Raw genomic sequence first — 19724 nt, forward strand, 5'->3', positions numbered from 1 at the left:
TGCTTTCTTCTCACATGGACTTTCACCTGCTGAGAAGAATTATGACATTGGTAACAATGAAGTCCTCACTGTTAAACTGGCTTTGGAAGAATGGCTCTACTGGTTAAACAGTAATGATCAACCCCATCGTGTGGACAGATCATAACAATCTCTCATACATCCAGTCAGCTTAAGCGGCTAAATTCAAGTCAGGCAAGGTGGGCTCTGTTTTTTGGGAGATTAAACTTCACTTTGACTTATCGCCCAGGTTCCCGTAACATCAAGCCTGATGCCCTAAAATGCCAGTTTGCCTTGGAGAAGACTGGTTCTGATCTGGACCCCAGATCCACCTGCCATCCACCTGCTTCATCGCCACCATCACATGGGTAATCGAGGCACTGGTTAAGTCAACAACATGACCCTGGTAATGGCCCTCTTAACTGTCTTTTCGTTCCTGACTGTCCGTTCCCAGGTTCTCCAGTGGGCCCTTTCTACACATCTAACCCGCCATCCTGGTATCAATCGTACACTCTCCTTTCTCTGTCAACAGTTCTGGTGGCCTACAATGGATGCCGACATCCGATCCTTCATCTCAGCCTGTTTTGTGTGTGTCCAAAACAAGTCTTCCACTAAACCCAGCTCAGGACTTCTCCTCCCTCTGCCCGTCCCCAGCCGTCCATGGTCCCATATTGCCCTGGCCTTTGTCACTGGTCTCCCCATCATCGATTGTTTTTCTAAAGCTGCTCATTTCCTTGCCCTGCCCAAACTTCCCCTCAGCTAGGGAGACCGCAGACCTCCTAGTGGACCATGTTTTTCACTTCCATGGCATTCCATCAGACATAGTGTCCGACAGAGGTCCTCAGTTCACTTCACAAAGTTTTAAGACTTTCTCCACTGCCCTGGGAGCTGCTATCAGTCTCTCTTCTGGATACCACCCCAAACCAATTGCCAAACTGAACAAGCCAATCAGGAGATGGAGACTGCTAATCCGTCCTCCTGGAGCTCCCAACTGCCCTGGTTGGAATATGCTCACAACTCAATCAACAACCCAAATCAATGCCTCTTCAGGTATGTCCACCTTCCTCTGCTCTCTTGGTTACCAATCTCCCTTGTTCCATGTGCAGGAACAGGAGATTGCTGTTCCATCAGGCCCGCTCTGCTCTGCTCTGCTCTGCTCTGCTCTGCTCTGCGCTGCCACCAGGACTGAAAAACAAGCCAACTGCTGCCGCATCCCGGCACCCAACTACATGCCTGGTCAAAGGTATGGCTCTTTTCTAAGGATCTACCTCTTAAGGTTGAGTCCAAAATATTGTCTCCTAGAATTCATGGTTCCATTTATCACAGCAAGTCTTCCAGGTCCTGAAGCAGCAAAACAGCCCCAGACCATCACACTACCACCACAATATTTTACTGTTGGTATGATGTTCTTTTTCTGAAATGCAGTGTTACTTTTACGCCAGATGTAATGGGACACACACCATCCAAAAACTTCAACTTTTGTCTTGTCAGTCCAGTCCAGTCGAGAGCGCAGGAGGTAAAGAGCATACAGTAGCACAATGCAAATTCCACACAGAATTTTAAAATAATAATAATGTAATGGTAGTTTTAATATTAATATTAATAAAATAATAATAGGAATAATAATGATAATAATAGTAATAAGATTAATAAAAATAATTGTAGTAGCGATTGTCGAGCAGGAACATGGGGGCAGTAGGAGGCCTGCAATCATAGATCCAGACTCTACAGCTCCAATACCTGCTGAAAGAGACAGAAGGAGAGAGGAGAGCGATGAGAAAGCACAAAACTACAGGAGAGAAAAGATGTCGAGTTGGAGAGGGAGAGGAGGAGAGACATGCATCATGGGTCTCCCGGCAGTCTAAGGGATGGTTCAGGACTCACCTAAGCCAGCCCTAACTATAAGCTTTATCAAAGATTAAAGTCTTAAGCCTACTCTTAAATGTGGAGATGGTGTCTGCCTCCCGGAGGAGCGCAGTTGGATCCTGCGGGGTCAGATCCTGGACTCCTCCCTCTTCAGGGATTTCCATCACAAGCATCCGGACTGCCCTAGACATGCGCCAGGTGGCTCCCATGGGGGGGGGCATGCAGGGTCTCTCTCTCTCTCTCTGTGTGTGTGTGTGTGTGTAATTACCTGAGTGGTGAAAGGTGTGCCAGAGCAGCGCTTCTCCACGCTTCCTGGATTCCCCCTGGTCAGCTCATCCACTGGCTTTTCCACACCCTTTAAACCCTGAAATAAACCTTTTTCACTATTTCAAGCCTTCAGTCTCCTGCCTCTGCATCTTGCACTTCACAAATTCATTCGTAACAAAGACTAAAGGAACAAAGAAAGTGACTTTGCCATACAGAATCAAAATGTATTAACTAGTATGTTAAGTTTAATTGACAGTACAACGCCAGGGACACACAGGAGGCGGAATCGTCGTGAAGCGCCATGCTAGGTCATTTCTCCTGTGAGCAGTAGTCTGGCTGTTCAGACCAGAAGCACATTTCTGCTCAACAAGCGATTCTGCTCCTCTGCTCTTTTCTAATCACAATAAAGAGCTGATCTTTATAATAACCTCACAAATTTATAACTTAAAGCTTTTTATGTGTTTCGGCAGGGTGTCGCTTCTACTGCAACAATGAAGTAAAAAGGATTGCCTTGTGTGATGATCTGCGGGGAGGGGCACACACACACGCACAGACAGGCCCTGCTTGTAAAAAACACAATCACAAGCAGCAGTGATACTCTTTCTAATAAATATAGTGGATGGGCAGATCTTAATATTTCATCATGGGGGGGGATCAAAAGTGTTGGAAAACATGGGATATTATTTATCAGAATCAGATCATTTCTATCATATGTAATATCAATTTATATAGTTTATAATAGATTATCAGTGTGTTTTCTTGTCAGATTCGCTCATGGCACGTGGAAAAAATAGACCTGATGTCGAAACTATGGCTGCTGAGTGCGAGCCAGCTGCAGAGCTCCATGCTGGCTCGCTGTCTGAACAGCCCCATTGGTTAACATGGGCGCCAACAGGAAGCAGGCAGCACTTTACGGCGCTTCCCCCTCCTGTGTGTCCCCGGGGCAAGAAGAATGTAAAGCTTGATGTCGTCATGCTGATACCGACAGGAGCTATAGGCCCTGTTAACAAGAATTATTATTCATGTAAAGGAAGGGGGGTGCCCCATTGAAAAACGAATTCAATGTAAGTTAGATTCTGTTATTTAATATTAAAGTTGTTTTCATTCTGATAGTTGGAAATGTAAATCTGCTCCTTCCTCTTCCCAAAATTAAGGTCACTCGATATGATCAGTTTAATGCATTTAAACCTTTAATTTGCCACAACTATTTTACGATTCCATGATTATATTGAAGAGAGATCCTACTCCTGACCTAATGCTAAATTACTTTTAGTAATCTATCAGCATCAACCCCAATATATCACAGGAAAATTATAGTTTCACTTGGTGGTTCAGATAGCCAGGGGGCAAATTGCGCTGGAAGGGAGGAGGGCAGCAGATGATCCATGTCGATTCTCGCATTAAGCTCTCTGGAGCTCTCTTGCATCCTCGGGTGCACTCGGTCCCACCTGATGTCAACTGGCTCAAACATTTTAATCCACCTAGCCCAGATCTATTCTGTCTGCCTTAATTATTTTCTTTCTTCCAATTTCTATCCTAAAGAATTGAGAAGTTTATTACATGTCTAATGCTTCCATGTTTAAAACTGGACCTCCTCAGTTGCTGAAAGGATACGAAACACCTTTAGTACCTTAGTAATAAATGAGTAGGTCTAGTAGATAGTGTTAATTAAATGTTATAAATGGCAATCATGTTACAATATCTGTTTTTATGACAATGCACATATGTGAGCTAGAGCCACTAGGCGACTCTCTCTTTTTTTGTCTTTGGTTGAACGCAAAGATTTGACGTGCTGCGGTAAGCGTATTCTCATTGTGCCCATTGTCTCTCTCTCTCTCTAGTACGGTCTAGATCTGCTCTATAGGAAAAGTGCAATGAGATAACTTCTGTTATGCATAAATATGCAGTATTTCTTGTATTAGGCGAAGGGATGTGCATTACCTGTCTGTCTCCTCCTCTGTAGGGGATGAAAAAGAGGAGGGGGGAACAGGCAGGCCAGAACCAGCACCCATGGGGTATGAGGTTTGACATCCAACTTACATCTTTTTTCTGGATTAGTGGATATGTGTAACTAGTTCTGGTTAGTTCAGTTCCTGAATCAAAATCAGCATGTTGACATAAAACTTAACATTCTCCCTATAATATTAATTAAACATGGTATATCAATTAATGTACATTTGACTCTGAATTGCAAAGTTGGTTTCTTTTGTTCCTTGTTCCCTGTATGGGTTATTGTATAAGTCCAGATATCATCCGGAGGGTGGATAAGTGAGGGTCATAAATTGGCCCATTGTCACTTAACTTCTGGTAAAGAATATGATTGTAAGCAAGTTATACATGCCTGAAATGCAAATTCTCCCCCTGCATGCTTGGCTCACTACTTTTGTTCCCAGTCTTGCAAAGCATTCAGTAATATTTCATTTCTTTCGCTGATGTTTGAGAGGATTCAGAGCAATAGGCAAGCTGATTTTGGATGGGTCTGTCTCATTGTTGCATACCAAATGAGTTGTGTCTGTAGAAGGCATTTAACTGTGCTGCTCTGCCCCTTGTCAACTCTATGACTCATATAAGCCAGAGTAATGAGGTCAAACTAGTAGTGTACTCTGGAAGCTCTGGATACACTAACAAGCCCCCTTTTATGCCATTGTTCTTGATAACTCTGGTCAGACTGGACTGGGCTTTGATGTTGTTTACTTTGTAACCATGTTTGTTTCTGTAGAAGTGGTATTTTAGATCCCTTCTTGCCATTACTTTTAATTGCATTTTGCATCGTGAGTATTGATTGTGAGGAGCATTGTCTTGTTTCTGTTTATGAGAAAGATGCAGTGCATGCCAGCAAGTGCTCATAATGGCCATATGAGAAACAGACTAGAGAAAAGGTTGTAGAAAAACCTTCCTTATCATCCACATGCCTAATGATGGACTCCATCAGCCTCAGAGCAGGAAATGATCTGCGAGAAAAACACTCCTGCTGAAAATTGCAGTTGTCAACAATGCACCATTTAAGTGTGAGAGAATCCTCACCCACTACATCTATATCTTGTGTTTTAATTATAGTGGCTGCCCAAGATAGCTAAATGAGATGTTATTCAAGTCCAACAATGTACTGTAATTGGTATAATTCTGAACGTCAGAAAATCTTTGATTGTACAGTGCATTGCCTAGATTTGAACTTTGTCACTTTGGTGAAGACCAGCTAATGTTCTTTATGTTTTAGAAGAAGAAAGCTGCTTTTTCACACTTAAGTTTCCCACAGCAGTCATATAGCATTCTCTCACCAGGGGCTTCACCCATGAAAGAAGCTATTGGATGTGAGCAGTGTAGTGTGACCCTGAACAAACACACTCAGCCAGGTGAACTATGCCTCACTTTGACTCATACCATGAAATCTTGATCTTTTGGGCCACTACAGTTAAGCAGTTTAATCATAAATCATTTAAATAAAAAAACATGTTGAAGTTGATATAGCTAACTCTATAGCTAAGGCACCCTACTGTATGTATATTTAGAGACGAAGGCCTAAAGCATCAGTTCATCCAAAACTGCTATGCAGATTGTTTTGGGTTTATTTTCCAAGGTTTTAAAATATCCGTCTGACAGTGGTGGCAGAAGTATCCAGATGCTTTACCTAAGTAAAAGTAGTAATACCACAGGGTAAAAATACTGTCAAAGTCCTGCATTCAAGATATTACTCATGTAAAAGTATGTAAGTATTGTCAGAAAAATTTACTTAAAGTATCAAAAGTAAAAGTATTCATTATTCAGAGTGGACCCTGTCAGTATTATATATTATTGATTTGTTACTACTGCATTTAAGTGTAAGCAGCATTTTAATATTGTAGCTGGTCGAGATGGAGCTAATGCTAACTATACTATTTGGTAGTTTAATCAATAGTAATGCATCATACTTTATACTTGTGGACACAAAAAGTTAAAGTAGCTGTCACTAAACATAAAATATAAAATATAGAATTCCTAAAATTAGGTCCTTGTTCAAAGGTGTGTGTGTGTGGTTTGCCAGTTAAGAATCCATCAACTGCAGTGAACTACCGAGTGACTCTTGGCTCAGGCTGACCACAGAATAGAGATTAACATGAGAGGCAGGACTCAAACTCCAGTTCCTTACTTAAAAGGATTACATGGTGAAACTATTTGTTTTAGCAATGAAAGGAGTTGAAATAGTGGTTACAGTTAAAAATGTTGAAATGTTTGCAAATAACACCTGGGTTGTGCTACCTTGAAGCTGCTTCAAGATACAGTATGTAGCAGAAATGTCAAATTTTTTTGTGGTTGGTAAACCTCACAGATCAGTGAAGCAGTGTAATTAGCTTATCTCAATCAGCTGTGTGTCCCCACCTGCAATTAATGGTTGCCATGATAACTGCAGAATGATTCCTGGGTCAGACTGTTCATTTAATAGAGATTAAACTGACAGACACATTACTCAAAATCTGTAATTCCTATCGCCTAAATTTTTTATATTGAGAGATAAGGAAATCTGAATGTGTTTGTGATGTCAAAAATGTGAGAAATAGAGCTTCCCTCCTGAAAATTCTGGTCTCAGTAAACATTGGAGTCAATAGGGCAAGTTGTAAGTAAAGAGAAAATTTAGTTTAATAGCTTAAAAGGGAATATTTGGCATATTTATGTGCATGTCCAGTCAGTGTTGATGGTAAATGTAGTCAATTGAAGCAATAAATTCCTCTGTGCTATATTGACTAATTTAGCAGAATTATCCTCTTGCACTGTTAATGCAGCCTCTCGTCGGTGCATACTCTAGCTTGAATAAATACGGCTGAATATCTGAGTCATCCAAAACAATGTAAAAATGTATCCTTGTCCATAATATCCTCTGTACTCATTTTGGGACGTCATGTTCACTGTTGGAAAACATTTGCAATACAAGTTGAGAACAATGAGTTTTGTTTTTGAGCAGCATCTAGAGTATGCCCCTGGCCACCCAGAGGCAGAAGCTAGAAATCCAAGCACAAATAGCCTGTAGTTCTTCCTTGCCTCCAGCTACGTCACTGTCAAGTCAAATGACAGTGCTGGATGCAGGAAGAACTATTTGGTGTACTCAGCCTCCCATCAATGTAGCACGCACTGAGGAATTTGCTTTAACCTACTGTATTTACCATCACTGATTGGACATCCACAAAATGTGGATAATTTTCCCCTTTTAACTGTATTGTGTGATGTCACCCACTCTGAGCATTCTGTCTATTCATTTGACTAGAGAAATGTGACCAAATATTAAATATTTCATAAAGTATGAAAGATACAAACACTAAGAACATCAAAATCTGATAATTAGTTTAACATTAAGTTTAAATAAAGTTTCTACATTAAACAGTGTTAAAGTAGACAGGTGCCAAAACAGGAGGAATAAGAAATCTCATGTCTGTGCTTTAAGTATTGAGCTAGAGCCACTAGGCGACCATCTTAGTTTAAGATACAGATTGGAAGCAGGAGCAGCTAGCCAGGTTCACTCCAGTTAAAAATTCACCTGTTACATTTAGTCAAGCATGAAACCAGGGAACACAAGGTATTGAATCCAGACAGACACTAAGGCGGAGCAGGTGCAGTTCAGAGATTTTAATGGTGAAGAAGACTTACACGGGTTACTAGCAGGCAGAGGTCAAACCAGGGAATAAGTCAACACCGGCAGCAACAGATACAATGGGGAGCTGGCAGAGTCCAAAGAAGTTAGGCAGAGTCTTAACCATGAAGTAAAGCCACACTAGAAAGAGAAAGCTTGACAGTACAACAATTTGACATTGAATAAAGGAAATGCCAACTAATACCATTTACAGATAAGGGGAGAAAACAAGACAGGTGAAACCAATCAAAGCAAGGCAAACCCCTCAGGAGGTCAGCAATGTGGCTTGATATCAGGACTGGGGGTCGACTGGAGATCTGCGACAGACTGGCAGAAGAGCTGGTGGAACTAGTGATGCCAGCAAACCAGAAGGCTGCAGCTCAAGTGGATCAGGAGGTGGCTGCAGCTCAGGGCCTGGGGATTCCAGCAGCTCAGCAAGAACAGGTGACTGCAGCAGCTCAGGAAGTTCAGGAGGTTACGGGCCAACTGGAGCAGGTTCACAAGGCTGTGGCAATCCAGCAGAGGCAGGAGGCAGCTGCGGAGGAGCTGGAGACCGCCGAGGCGCAAGGACTGCTGACTGCCAGGGTGCCGACTGGAGACCAGGAGCAGGCGTCATCTCTGTGGCGCTGGGCAGCAATGAGGAAGAGGAGCTGGGCAGCAATGAGGACGAGGAGCTGGGCAGCGGAGAGGCACGATTTCAGCGGCAGTCACATTTCCTTCTGGGAAGCAATCGCACTATTACGTTTAATCAAGCAGGAAACCAGACAGAGGTCAAACCAGAAGTCCAACGCAGGCAGTGTCCCAAGTAATTAGGCAGATAATCCAAACCATGACGTGACTCTACAAACACTAGAACAAGCTGGACCGCTTGACACATAATACGACAATCTGACACTTAACAAAAGAAACACACTGACTAAAATACACTCAGGTAAGGGGAGACAACGAGACACAGGTGAAACTAATCAAAGCAATCAAAGACAGGAATCAAAACAACAAGACACATGAGGGAATGAGAATATTTCAAAATAAAACAGGAAACATCGATAGAAAACATGAAACTAATGAAAACCAAAACTAAGAAGCAGAGCAGGACATGACAATACCTACCTACACCTTTTAAAGTTTTGTTGCCTAAACCTAACCAAGTAGTAATCTTTTCTGGCAGGAAGACTTTCTGGCAGAAAGCCCTGAGGACAAACTTCTCCCATCTGCAAGGACCACATTTTTCAAAACCTTTCTATTTGTGTTTGGATTCAACAAAAAATATATATAGTATAATATATGTATATGTATAGTTGGTAGGCATTGGACACTTTTTTGAACTTTGGACAGAGCCAGGCTGGCTGCTTCTCCCCACTTAGCTAGCTCCATCTATGTAATCTATACTCTGTATTGATCTTCTCATCTAATGCTCAGTAAAAAAACAAATATGCATATTTCCTATAATGCCAATCTATTTTTTTTTCTTTCTCTAAACAAGTATCTGTCACTGTGATTCCAATGGCCATATCCTATAATGCACACTGGAGGAGAAAGACCAATAGTATAACTGTGTGTGTGTGTGTGTGTGTGTGTGTGTGTGTGTGTGGGGGTGACCTATTGCAGGATGGATGAGATTCCAGCTGGTACAATTTAATTCCAGACTGACCCCATAAATTTGCTCTACATATTAAATCCTTGCTAATTACAAGTGCATGCTTTCAGAGGCCTCTGGAAACAACGTTGGCTAGAGGTAGAGCTGAACTTTAAAAAATGTTCACTTTGTCATTCAGGCCCAGTTAAATGAGCTGTATGCAACATTCACTGCCACTAAATGTCGCGCTAGAGCACCAGCATCTGAGACCAAAACAAATGGGCGCTACGGCCCACAAGACTCCATTGGAAAAAAACAATAATTTTACCTTGCATATCATTGTAAAACACACTTTATTCACACTGGACAGAAACAAAATAAAAATCACCAAAACCATCTTTGTTAGTATTTCCACTGTTCAAACAATCACCAACTCTAGTTTGCTCAAAATAAACCCTTAATTCACTGAAATATTCTGACTCTATGCCTCAGCCGCGAAAGGGGCTGCAATGGCTGTTGGGGACAAATGCGCCAGTCAAAGTACGTCCACGTCCACTAGTTCACTAAAGTGCTTGTTTTTGACACTGACAGGCTCAGATTGTTATTCTGTCTGACCACATTGAGGAAAGGATCCCAACAGAGACAGACCTTATTGTTAAACAGTAAGATCCTTTTTGTTTAACCAGCAACAGCTGTTATATTACTCTCGTTCACCACCAGACTCCACTGAAAAAAATAAAAAAAATAAAATAATAAAATTACCTTGCAGGTCATCGTGAAACTCACTTCAAACTCTCAGAAACAACATAAAACTCACCAAAACCGTCTTTATTAGTCTTTCCACTGTTCCAACAATCACAAACTCTGGTTTGGTCGAAATAAATCCTTAAATAATTGCATTAGAGGATAAAAGAAATAACAATTATATCGCTCTCCTCACAGATGAACAGTTTCACAAGGAGGGACTCACATGCACTAACACACACGCACGGCCGAACTGGCTGTATAAACAAAGCACAGAGAGGCTGGGATAACAACATGGGCAGAGGGAGTGTGATCTACTGGCTGATCCACTATATTTTTACATAGCAAATAGTTGTTTGCTGCTATATTAATGTTCATAATTTCATATACAGAACCTTTAAGATGGGATTATTTGATTTGATTTGTAAAATACTTCACTTGCATTACAGAAAATAGGTTCTAACGCAATACTAGACTTAAATAGTTTTTAATTTGGGTGTTTTTTCAGTAGGTTATTTAATGTGGACTTTAAAAATACATTTGGTACCAATGTACTTATCTTTTTAGATGTGGACATGTATTATATATGTTTATTTGGTTTTATTTTAAGCCATATGTGTGTTCCATTCAGATTCTGTTCATGTTGTGATTTTAGAAATACTAGAATTTTCACAATAGTGTCGTGAACAACACCATGTGACCTCACTATGTAACATGGTTTTGTTAGACAGTCATCCTTTAGTGGAAGTAGAAATGAAAAACAGGTGTAAAATTGTGTGCTAATAAATTAAGGAAACTATGTCAGAGAGATTTTTTTTCTAGGCTCTGTTTTTCTGAGATTACCAAGACCTGTGATGAGGCCATCCACTGAGATATTCACATCTGCAAGTGATTATTGTGAAGTAACAACAAATTATATGAGACGGTTTGGATGTGGGCCATTTAACGCACACACAGTAATTTTCAATAGGTCATGGTTCATGGATAATCATAGACTTTAGAGCAGTGATTGTAGCAGGAAACAATGCATACGTTTTAAAAACTGCAATATTAGGCATATTCACAAATAAAGCAGGGTAAATGACACCGATTAACTTTGGCATAATCAAAAGCTTCTTTTTGTCTTTAAACAACATTTTTAGACTAATGTGATGCAGCTGGATATACTTTCAGTCTGATCTAATGCAAATGGTTGTATGGCATTAATTAACTGTGCCATTTCTGCATCATACTCAAACTTTTCAGCCTTTGTGACCCTACAGAAATGCCATGGTGTATCAATATCTATCTAGCCACTTACTCTTCTTCCGCAAAAGCAAAGTCACATGGAAAAGACCAATAACAATATTTGGGAAAGCATGCCTCTGTGGCTCAAAGGAAGAATAATGATTAACATATAAATAATGCAACAGCATTATTTAAATAGCAGGCTGTGCAGATAAAAGTGAAAACAGAAAACAATCTGCTTGTTGCTTACAAGTCTGACTTTTATTGATGGAAGGCTTTGCACGCAAGAGAGAGACAACAAGAGAAAACATGAAAGAATGGAGGGATAACAAGATGAGAACAGGAAAAGAGGGGAAGAAATACGAGTAAGATATGGCTGTCTGAGTTTATGATCAAAAAAGTATGTGTATGTGTACTACTGTTTCTCTCTTCTAATTTTTTCAACGTATAACAGTCAAGTTTGGGCATGTACAGTGATGGTGAGGGTTAAGGTTACACTTTGGGGGTTAGACTATGACTTTCCAATTAAACTCCTCACAAATACACCAATGCTACCCTGCGAGTGGGTGTGTATCAGTCTGAATAATCAGACTGACTTGCCATTTTTGTTATTCAGTCTGACATTCAGTTCCATTAAATTCACCATGAGCAAGCATTTGGCGACAGTGGCAAGAAAAAACTTCCTTTTAACAGGCAGAAACCTTAGACAGAACCAGACTCACTGGTGGGCGGCCATCCACCGCTGCCGTGTTAGGTTTTGAGAGGGGGTGTTGGGGGAAGGGGATTGGGTTAGGGAGACATTCATCTTGACTTATCCCTCACGCTGATGTCATTTTCATCACAATGCTAGCATGCTATGAACAGTTTACTTAAAGCTGCACTAATCAATATTTCTATATTAACAATAGGGCAAATGTTTGTGTGTAATGTAAAAGCTGTTGCTCATAGTAATGATTCCACAGAGAGTTATCACCGGACTCAGCTCTATGGAGTGTTTTAGTGTCTTTCAGCTCATTTTTTTTGGTTTAACTTTACTATTTTCATTCAGTTGCGGGGCCGGTATATTAACTGAGAGGCTAATGAGGGAATGAGATGCAGGTGAGGAGGATGGTGGGGAAGGCAAGGCAAGGCAACTGCAGAGCAGATGAGGGAAGTGGGAACAGGTGTGTTGATGGGTGAGGCAATTGGGTGATGGGGAAAGGAAGGAAAGTCAGAGGGAATCTGGTGGATGGATGGAAAATGGCAATGAAGGAGCCTGGGGAATAGGGAATGTGGACAGAGTGAGTATTGGAATTACAATCATCAGGTGGCTTAAAACACAACTCCAACTGAATGCTAACATTGTTCTATGTCTGCTGGATGTGTAAATAGTCAACTGTTTGCTTACACATTCACCATCTCCTTGTTTCCACTTCATGTATTGTTGTACTGCTTCTGAGTATACTGTGTGCCTCTGACCAAATTAAGTTCCTCCTTTTAAATAATAAAGTTAATTTTGATTTTGAATTTGATTTGATGGCAACATTTACAAGGTAATAAAATGCCAATGTTGTATTTGTGGCTTGTGCGCTGCAAGTGGTAAAATAATCAATTAATGTGTAAATAAATGTGAAGATATTACAAAACATTTCGATTTCAACATTTCGATAACCGTTGGGTCGATAGCCGAGATTGCTAAACATTGATCGGCGAACAGAAGAGGAAGTCTTGGCCCAGATAGCCATTATCTGGATATCCGCTGGCTACACCGGAAGCCCTGAAACATTGGCTGTTGCCCCCTACGTCCGACGATAGGTTCCGAAATTGGTCAGGCTCTAGCAACACAACCCAGTGAATGGGTGTGTATTAGCCTGATAATCAGGGTGAATTGCCATTTTGTTTCGTTTCATTATCCAATCTTAAGTTTTTTTGATAGCCATGTTTCAGCGGTTTGGCTTCGTCACTCATTACTGATTGGTTAGGGCAGAATACATTTTCAGACATAACAGAAGGTCCGCCATTGCAAGGAAGAGTTAACAACATTTGCCATGTTTAGCAAAGGAATTTGCTGATTTAAGAGTTATTATTTCTTTAAGTCAATTTAGAACCACCTGTAAAGCTGTATCAATCTCTTCCGCACTTGTCGCCCAATCCCACCTACAAACCTCTGATTAGCTCGGTTGTTTTTCTTACCAGGGAAACAGCAACCTGTTCTCCTTCCCAGGTCATCAAATACCGACGTTTTGTCACGCCCTTTGTCACATGAGACACACCAGGCTTTCAATTAACTCCAAGGTAAAACCATTTGCGGCAATATTAGACGCTCAGAACTGCTCCGGCTGTCCATTCACTCCAACATTAACCTGACCGCGGACGGCGTTATAAGATGCTGTGAGCATCAGTCCCATTTGAGAACCGAGGACCTGCAACCTGGAAGTATTTTCCTCACTGTTAATTCCCATGTTAAGGTTTTCTTTCATTGATATCCTCAACATTTCTCAAAACTAAAACACGAATGTGTCCTTGATAATTCAACAATAAGATTGGTTAATGTTACTGCTATCAGTTTTTATGATTTCTCTTTCAGTTCTGAGAAATAAAATATTTTTTGTCCTATTCTTTTCTATTGGCCTGCGTCCACATCACCTGACTGCCAAGTTTATTTTGTGAAAACCAAAATGGTGGACATTTCTTTTACAGTGGAAAATGCAGTATTTTAAGATAGTTTCAAACAAAAAGCTTCGGAGCTAAACCAAATACATTGTTGAAAAGGTCGCAACCTGAAGAGTAAGATATGTCAGTATGAAGATTCTTCATGGCTCCTGCTTTGAGATACTGACCTTTGAACCTTGACTTTGGTGCATGTTTGAAGGTTTATAATCCAGCAACAAAAGAGGGTACAGACATGGGACCAACTGTTATAGAGAGTTATAGAGACCAGAGAAATTTACTTGATACAGCAGTTCAAGATTCAACACATACAGGAAAAAGGTTGATAGATAAAAAATACACATAAAATAGAAATAAAATAGAAATAGCGAAAATAAGAGCTATAAACACTATATACATCTGTCATTTATAGAAATACATGTGATGCATAATTGCGCAGAATACTTGCACAGATATTGTAATACACACATGGTGTGTAGCATTATACTACTATGTGAGATGGATGAATTACACAGGGTACAGCAGGAGGTAGTTGTAGAGTGTAAATATTTTTAATTGCACAGAAAACAATTTTACAGTGTAAGTAAATTTTTTAAATTCTATACACACACACACACACACACACACACACACACACACACACGGGGGACCTGGGTTTGAATCCCCCTCGTGGAGCAATGACCCATCATCCAGTGTGGGTCCTTAGGCAAGACCCTTCATGCTACTGCCTACCTCATGCAATGATGAGTGACAATGAAAGATATGAGATGCCGGCTCAGACGTCGCCCGGGCAAACAAGGTCTGCGTCAGGTGTTGGGGAACCAGAGCACGGAGAGAAGTGAGCCAACTGACAGAGGCCGAGAGAGGTGCAATGAGAAAACAAGTACCCAAGAGGTACAACCAGATGCCCATACCTGAAGCACTTGAAACTGCCAAACAAAGGCTCTAAGCCTTGGCCAGACGCCTAAAGAGGTACACGAGAAATAATGAAGCCAGAAGAATAAACCGGCTGTTCACAACTCAACCTGCGAAAGTGTACGCTCAATGACAGGGTAACAACAGCAGAGCAGACCCACCAAGGCTGGAAACTGAACAGTACTGGAAAAGTATATGGGACAACAGCGATGCACGGTGGCTGGTGGCTATGAGAGAGGACCACAGGGGATCAGGGAGCATTTCATGCCATAAACGCCAATGTAAAAACCTATGTGGCACACTATTTCAGGCTGATTATGACTGTAAATTCATTGTACAATAAATACTTTATCAAGTAATTTGAATGTTTTCCACCAGACTTCAGGTTTAGCTGTAAGCTGGATTCCTCTTGCAGCGGTGGCTAAGGATCATGGGTAATGTAGCCTTGCCTTCCGCTATCCAAAACTGACAACACAAAACTTTATTTCTCGGAATCGAAGGAGAAATAATTATCAAGGACATTTTCATGTTTTAGTTTTGAGAAATAATGATATCATTGAAAGAAAACCTTAACATGGGAATTAACAGTAATTAAAATACTTCTGGGGCGGCGGGTCCTTGGTTCTCTAATGGGCATGATGCTTACAGCATCTTATAGCGCCGCGGTCTGGTTAATATTGGAGCAGTTCCTCTGAGCGTCTAATATTGCCACGGATGGTTTTACAGTGGAGTTAATTGAAAGCCCGGTGTGTCTCATACAGACGCTAAAGGGTACCTTGTGCGTCTATTAGATGTCAAGGGGCGTGACAAAACATTGGTATTTGATGACCTGGGAATGAGAATGGGTTGGTCAAGGAGCTAAAGACGAGACCTATTTAAATCTCTGAAAAAACTGGACATGTGCACAGCAATTTATACGTCTGAAATCTTGTGTGTGTGTGTGTGCACTATTCTTGCTTTTTTTTCTCAAGTGTTTGTGTCTCTGTTGGTCTGTTTGTGTGAGCTAGTTCATGTCTCCTCCGCCTGTGTGTGTGTGTGTGTGTGTGTGTGTATGACTGTGTGTGTTTGTAAAACAGACAGCGGTCCACACAAATCCAACCGCTCCACAGCTGCTCTGTCAATGTCAGATCTTCTGTCAGCAACACAGCTTGGCCTGTCTGGTCGCTGACATTCTGTCTTTTCGGCTGATCCAGGGTGGTCCATACCACGGCACTCATCCCACCCTGTCCGCCCTTGTCGTCAGGGGGATTATGCAGATTTAGGAGCACTACCTCACTCCTTCCCTCCTCCTCCTCAATCGTCCATCCATCTTCTCCTTATTCTCCTCTTCTCATCCCTCTCTGTCGCCACTCATGCCAGTCGTGGAAATGCCCTTTTCACTAATGTCTGAGCAGCTGGCTTGTCACGAAGCGATAAAGTTTTCTTTCTGCCTGTGACAAATGTCAAACATACTGTATGAGAGGCTACTTTCCACAGCAGACACATAGCAACAGTCTAGGAATGTAATATAAGAATAACAAGCCAAAATGTTGTGATACATCTCTGGAAATGGTTTCATTTCATCACTTGTGGTGCCCTCTAACTGCCTCCACTGCCAGTCAGTGTTACAGTACAAATATATGGAATATTTAAAATGCATCAATTAAAACAAGTCATAGGAAATAAAGTGAAATACAAGACACATTGTTATATGTATTTCCTTTTTATGTATGCATTTAGTGTCACATATAAATGAAAAACAGATTAAAAGGACAATTATTTAACTTTTTTTCTTAAATAATTGATTGACAAAGTTTTTCATTGACTTATGACACAGTCAATGGATACATAAAAACAACATACATATAACAATGTGTATTGTATTTCACTTTATTTATTTTTTTGATTTATTTTTATTTGGGCCTTTTAAATCTTCCATACAATTGGGCTACGATTCATGTATGTGACAACCAAAAACACAGAAAATTATTTTGAGTAAAATAACGGTTTTGGGGGTTGGGAAAGATTACAAACTTGTGGCTGGTATGCTTCTCTGGCTGAGAAGATACTAGAGGACGGCTGTCATGGTAACTTAATTGTGACTTGTGCCAACTTATTGAGGCCAGACACAGACAACACTTGAATCTTCCACTAGCCAGTTAGAGAGCTTTTAGATGAAAGTATACAGCAAGAAAAAACAGTATTATTGGCTCTTGGTGGTCTTAGAAAAGTTCCAGAAATTCATCGTATCATACTGTCAAAATAACAATTTTCAGGTTTACATCTACTCATTTTCATTTAGCTGAGGTCAGTTAAACAGGATCATTGTGAAGGTTTTTCGAGCGTTGCTGTTTTTTGTGAGTTGTTTGAGTGCAGCAGACAGGAACAGGTCATATGATCAACCTGAGGAGGGCGCAGACAGTCTACCCAGTTATTGGCCAGTTATGTGGAAAGAAGTCAAGTCCAAGTTTAATGAACATACAGTCACAACTGGTGGAATTTGCTTGTGGTATAGCATGGTCAGCACAGCTCAGATTCCAATGCATACAACCCACATGATACACATCAACAGTAGCCTACTATACATGCTGTGCTTGTATGTACAAATATGTGGACACTGTCAAGAAGAATTCATTTGAATGATTTCAGTGTCCATGTAGCAGATTGTAGCTCTGAGTGGGCAGTGAGCTGTAGTGTCTAGCAGGGGGTAGTTAACCTAAATAACATTCTCTGCTGGCAGAGAATCAAGCATCCTGAATGCAGAATGAATCAACACTAAGACACAGAGCTAGATGGAGACCCAAAGTGCTCAATATTCTAATAATCATCTAAATAAATACAGACAAAAATATATAACTGTGAAATTGTGAATTAATTCCAAACATTTTTAAAACCCAGCTAAAATGTATTTCATCCTGCTTCCTTTCCCAATGATCATTGCAGGTCATTTTTATTTCAGTTTTTTATTCAAAATGGACTTTTACCAAAGTCCATTTTAATTTTCAAATGATTTTTTTTATTTCTTACTGCCACTTTACATCACAAAGTCTTTCCAGACACACAGGGAAGTTATGTGATTGGCTGTCCACTCAGGTCTGGCAGACCAAAGCAACAGCCAATTGCATAAAGATTCACAAGATTTTGGGCCACCGGGTTCCGAGATTGTGTGAACCTTGATTACAGCAGATGCTTTTAACATTGTCACATATCAACTGAAAGTCTGCATGTATAAGTGTTTGATCATGTCAGCTAAGAATTGTCTATACTTTACATGATTAAAAAAACCTTCCAGAAGTATTGCTTTAAGCTAACAACACGTTTTAAGATCTTTGACCATAGAAAATACTACAGGTCCAGAGATGTTTCCACCATGTTCCTTGTTAGTATCTGTAACTAACTCTCAAGTTCTGGTTCAAGTGTGGTTATGGGAGGATGTTGCTATGGGACTTGTTCCTTTTGGAATAATTAAATTAGTGTACATTCATTTACAAAGCTACTGCAAATTACAAAGCTAGTGTTGGGAAACCACAGTATTTTCTTTGTGGGAAATTCCTTAAACTATGTATGCACTGAAACTACAACAGATGTGTAAAAGACTTTGCAGATTATGATTCTGAAAAAAAGTAGAGATCTAGAGTTTTGACCGGACAAACCTGAGTGGTCGGTCTCCCTACACACACTCTTCTGCCACTAAGGTCTCTCCAGTTCATCCATAATTCATGGCTAAGCCTGTGCTGGAAGGCTGAAAGGCCTTGTACTGTTGGCCCACTGTTAGCCAAGCAGAATAATTAAAAACAGAATTTTCCTCTCAATTGCCATACAGTATGTACTTTGTTAATTTACATAATCAGTCAGGTGGAGATACAAAAGGGAGGGTTCTTACAAAATAAAACAGCTGGTTTTGCAGGACTTGGAAGCTACCGTATACTGTTCTCTTAAGAATGTGGCAGCTGGTATTGGTACACAGTATGTTATGTAAAGTTTGTCAGCTGGCCAGGCATTCATGTTGCTCATTTGGGTGTACTTTCCCTGAGTGAGGTAATGTTTTGCAATCCGCTTTCCCAAAACTCTCAGCAAATCATTTTGCAATGTCATTTCAAGTGGGGTTGTTTTGCAAGCTTTCATTCCAGAAAATCGAAACAGCTCTATCCTTCGTTTTTGTTCGTTTGATCTGTGCCAGATGTTGCCCTCACTCTGCATTTTATCCTCTGCTCAATCTGTCCAGCTAAGGCCTTCTCACCAAAGCAACAGACTCTGTGTCGCGTTGCTTAGCCGTGATGGAGACCAAACAAAAACAAGTTTTCTGATTTTTGGCCACATATGAGAGAAAGGGTGGAGAGGAGGATGGTGATGTCATTGACGGGTTGGATAGCCTCTTCTCCAAGCCCTTTTCCCCTTTTTATTTAGATGCTGGAAACATTCTGTCAAATTCCTCAGTGGAAAGACCACAGTGGATCTCTGTGGTCAGGAGCTGAAACATTTGTGTAGAGAGACAGATTGCGTAACACTGAGGAACTAGCTTTAGTATTCAATGGAGTGATCCTGCTGCTGGCTGAAAAATATCATCCTTTGTCAACAGAAATACAAAATTCCTGCAGTGGCCTCAGCATCAGCGCTCCCCCCAGTGAAAACAGGAAGTACAGCCAGCTGTACTGTCCAGGTGTTTGGCAGTGAGACTGTGTTCTCACCACAAGCTCATAGATTTTCACTGATTCTCAGCCTCCAGACGACATGCGTGATTAAATATGTAAACATATTGCCAACACCAGCATGGATGGATGGGTGGAGCCAATCATTCCATGGCCATGGAAGAGTGTTTCAGGATAAGGCATTACACTAGCCAAATGCATCAGTGTATTGTAGATGGGTAACCCCCCCCCATTGTCATCAAGAAAAGCTCTCAAG

General features: G+C 40.8%; 1 protein-coding gene and 1 long non-coding RNA gene across 2 annotated transcripts in view; both read left to right on the forward strand.

The window, feature by feature from the left end:
• Window positions 1-19724, forward strand: part of LOC122866677 — a 28117-nt gene that overhangs the window by 121 nt on the left and 8272 nt on the right. Inside the window, exons 2-3 of the mRNA XM_044176661.1 lie at window positions 248-403; window positions 530-1240. Coding sequence (XP_044032596.1) covers window positions 549-1240 — 692 coding nt within the window. The 5' untranslated portion in view covers window positions 248-403; window positions 530-548. The remainder of the gene's footprint in view (window positions 1-247; window positions 404-529; window positions 1241-19724) is intronic.
• On the forward strand, window positions 3178-5483 carry LOC122866678. The gene is made up of 3 exons (XR_006375781.1): window positions 3178-3194; window positions 4094-4152; window positions 5412-5483. It is a non-coding gene; the product is annotated as an uncharacterized LOC122866678 (long non-coding RNA).

This window comes from Siniperca chuatsi, linkage group LG19 (assembly GCF_020085105.1).
Source record: "Siniperca chuatsi isolate FFG_IHB_CAS linkage group LG19, ASM2008510v1, whole genome shotgun sequence".
NCBI classification, from domain to species: Eukaryota; Metazoa; Chordata; class Actinopteri; order Centrarchiformes; family Sinipercidae; genus Siniperca; species Siniperca chuatsi.